Raw genomic sequence first — 3,467 nt, 5'->3', positions numbered from 1 at the left:
ACTGCTCCCTGTTCGTTCGCGACGGCTCGTCTTCCTCCTCGCTCGCGTGTTTCGTGCCTTCGTAGATGCCTGCGAAAAGTTTCGACCAAGCAGCCGGTCTTTCCGTCACCTCGGTACATGTTCAATATGTTGCGCATATTTGATCTGTTCATGTTATACTGTGTAGTTTACATGTGTAGATCTAATGATGCGTTCATGCTAGTTTTCATCTGTAATGTCATGATTTATTTATGGAATAGATTAAATCATTATATGCCTATAATCTCAACAGTTTAAATATCTGTAACACGTACGTTCAACACAAGATCCAGAGCATGAAGGGTATCGATCGGCTGATTTCTCGGAATTTCGTTTCTGCATGTTTATTTGGTACATCGGGTGTGTCATGAAATTTGCATATTTTCTCCTCTGGCTATGATCTCTATTAGTGTGGCATCACCATTGTGAAACTTGATAATTATTTGCATGATGAAATTAACTGATCTCCTCCAGATTCCAATTTAGGTGTGTAATAATAATCTGCTCTGCTACACGCCTACACAGTGTGATCGAGGTTAACTAATGGTAAAAATGAGTGTATAAACATCTAGATCTAGTTCATCCCTACGTTATAGATTAAAGTAATTAATTTCTAACCGTGTGGTTTGCAGTCGCAAGAGAACGGTCAAATGCATATAGCGTCATAGCGAGTCACACCTTATTTCAGGTCCAGTTCTTTCAGTCGCAAGATATGCGGGTAATGCAGGTCACCAGTGCTGCGTTCCACTGTCATTCTTGGCAGCTTCCTTCGTTTTCTCTTATGCGTTTTCTCCTGTACGACTGTAATTTTTTTTTTCATTGTTACTTGTACCGCCGGTCACTCAAAAGACAAAACTGATATTTGTAACAATCAGACAACACAGCAGTCAGTCCATGGCTATCAGCTAGTAGATGCATGTGTTCTTTGCCTAAGACTTATCTTCTCTTTCTTTACAAATTATCGTTGCTCGACCACTCTCCCAATCCAATTCTGAATTTGTTTCCTGGGAGGCATGTAACGCAATTTGTCAGGCGATATAACATGCAGTTTGTCTGGCGGCTTGACGACTGCTATTACTGATCTCTTCGTTTCTAAATATTTGACATCGTTGACTTTTTTTAAACATGTTTGATCGTTCGTCTTATTAAAAAAGTAAGTAATTATTAATTATTTTTCTATCATTTGATTTATTGTTAAATATACTTTTATGTATACATATAGTTTTACATATTTCACAAATTTTTTTAAAAAAGATGAATGGTTAAAGATGTGTTAAAAAGTTAACGGTGTTAAATATTTAGGAACAGAGGAAGTACTTAGTAATGTGACCGTCTCTACGTAATATATTGTACCTTGCTAGTGTACTTATTATCCGTGTTGGTTATTTATGATTGATGATCCATCCAAGCATTTCTCTTATTCTTCTAATGGAAAACATTGTAGTTGAAATTAAGTAACAAAATTAGAACTTCTTCAGTTTTAGTTTACAAATTTACAGAGGCATCATATACCTGTTTCAGTTCATTATCAAGGCGATTAGTACTCTGTATCAATTTGCGCAATGACACTAAGTGCGAGGCCAGTTAATCATGTTGCCAGTGTGAAGCTAATAACTGAATCGAGTGACTAATGATCATCAACTGACTAGCTAGCTGGGTGTGAATGTGTGTATGGTAGTGTATGGCATCCACTGAGATACAATGATCATACACCAATTATTTGGTTCCAGAAAAGCAAGAAAAAAGCATAAAGCAAACCAAACCCAACACAAGTAACATCACATACCGCCCTCTAAAACGTCAAGAAAGGCGATAACCACTAGCACTACAACACACTACTGGTCCTCATTTCACACCAAACGCGTCCAAACTCTTATGTGCTATCTACGTGCTGCATTGTTGTGGTCTTTAGCTTTGGACCATTCAGTGAGCTACTGCTGGATCAAGCCATGCAAAAAGCACTAGAACAAGCCCTATAAATACCACTGGCCATCTCCTCACTCTCATCACACAGCTGCACTTGCACTGAAGTAGCTAGAGCTTGCAAGTAAAGATGGCTACCACCAAGCATTTGGTGTTGCTAATAATCCTTGTCCTCCTTAGCATAGGAATGACCACTAATGCTAGAACTCTCTTGGGTTATGGCATTGGAGGAGAAGGTGACGGTGGTGGAGGAGGAGGTGGTAGCGGCGGAGGAGGTGGTTATGGTGGATCAGGGTATGGCTCTGGATCGGGGTATGGCGAGGGAGGTGGTGCTGGTGCTGGTGGGTATGGCCATGGTGGTGGTGGAGGCGGCGGCGGCGGTGAAGGTGGTGGTTCTGGCTCCGGGTATGGTTCCGGACAAGGTTCTGGATCAGGATATGGCTCTGGTGCTTTTGGAGCTGGTGGTTATGGAAGCGGTGGAGGTGGCGGAGGTGGTGGTGGTCAAGGTGGTGGTGCGGGATCTGGATATGGCTCAGGTGAGGGTTATGGCTTTGGATATGGATCAGGTGCAGGTGGTGCTAGCGGTGGTGGAGGTGGACATGGTGGTGGTGGCGGCGGCGGTCAAGGTGGTGGGTATGGTAGCGGCTCAGGCTATGGATCTGGCAGCGGATATGGTCAAGGTGGCGGTGCTTATGGTGGAGGATATGGAAGCGGTGGTGGTGGTGGAGGCGGCGGCGGCCAAGGCGGAGGATCTGGCTATGGTTCTGGCTCTGGCTACGGGTATAGATCCGGAGGAGGTGGTGGGCACTACTAGTCCTATACTCGGCGACGGAGCAATTCTACCGTGGGACTTGTGCACTCATATATGATGATTGTGTAACATTGGTATATACACAAGCTTGTTTTCGTGATTATATGTAATGCTTCTTGATTGGGCTTGCAGCTGCCCAATATATGCGCTTGCCAAAGTATAAATAAATCAAAAATAAGGTTGAAATACAAATATTTATGCATTTGTTCTCTTAGCTTATGTTGCCTACTCTGTCGTATTCACAAATCGTAAGGTTGAAAAACCATCCTACCATTCGGGAAGTGCTACAACATCTTAATGACATTAGTCACACTCATGTAGTGCATGCTCAGTGTTCCACGGATTCTGACCATGGGAGCACTGGAGCTTGGATTGGTGGTTCCAAATTAGAGGCCCACTCAGATCGCTCGTTCTTGAATGAAAGGTTAATTTGTCGCAAACTCTTTGAAGCTTTGAACACAAGGCTGTATACTTGCATGAAAGAGGTAAGCATGAATGTATGCTTCGATTCTGATTTCTGAATGAAATGAAAGTTTTTCTTCTTGTTTATTTTTTGTTTGTTTTCGGAGGTGTTCGCCCTGGTGAAAGTAGCTATGAAATTCTGTGAGGATCTTCCGCGAAATTCGACCGGACAATCCGTTTTTCCGGGAGTATGTTTCTTTTTTTTTCCTTGATATTATGTTTCTTTTTTTTCGCTGTCGCTTGTCGGAATGAA

At 42.5% G+C, this 3,467-nt stretch overlaps 1 protein-coding gene across 1 annotated transcript; it reads left to right on the top strand.

Annotated features, from left to right (window-relative positions):
• The first annotated feature begins 2,035 nt into the window (after positions 1–2,035).
• On the top strand, positions 2,036–2,966 carry LOC127753019 (glycine-rich cell wall structural protein 2-like). Its single transcript, XM_052278472.1, has one exon. It carries the CDS (start codon positions 2,072–2,074, stop codon positions 2,753–2,755), a length of 684 nt encoding a protein of 227 aa, XP_052134432.1. The 5' UTR covers positions 2,036–2,071; the 3' UTR covers positions 2,756–2,966.
• The last annotated feature ends 501 nt before the right edge of the window (positions 2,967–3,467 follow it).

The sequence above is a fragment of the Oryza glaberrima genome, chromosome 10 (assembly GCF_000147395.1).
Source record: "Oryza glaberrima chromosome 10, OglaRS2, whole genome shotgun sequence".
Taxonomy (NCBI): Eukaryota; Viridiplantae; Streptophyta; class Magnoliopsida; order Poales; family Poaceae; genus Oryza; species Oryza glaberrima.
This window is presented reverse-complemented; position numbering and strand designations above follow the sequence as displayed.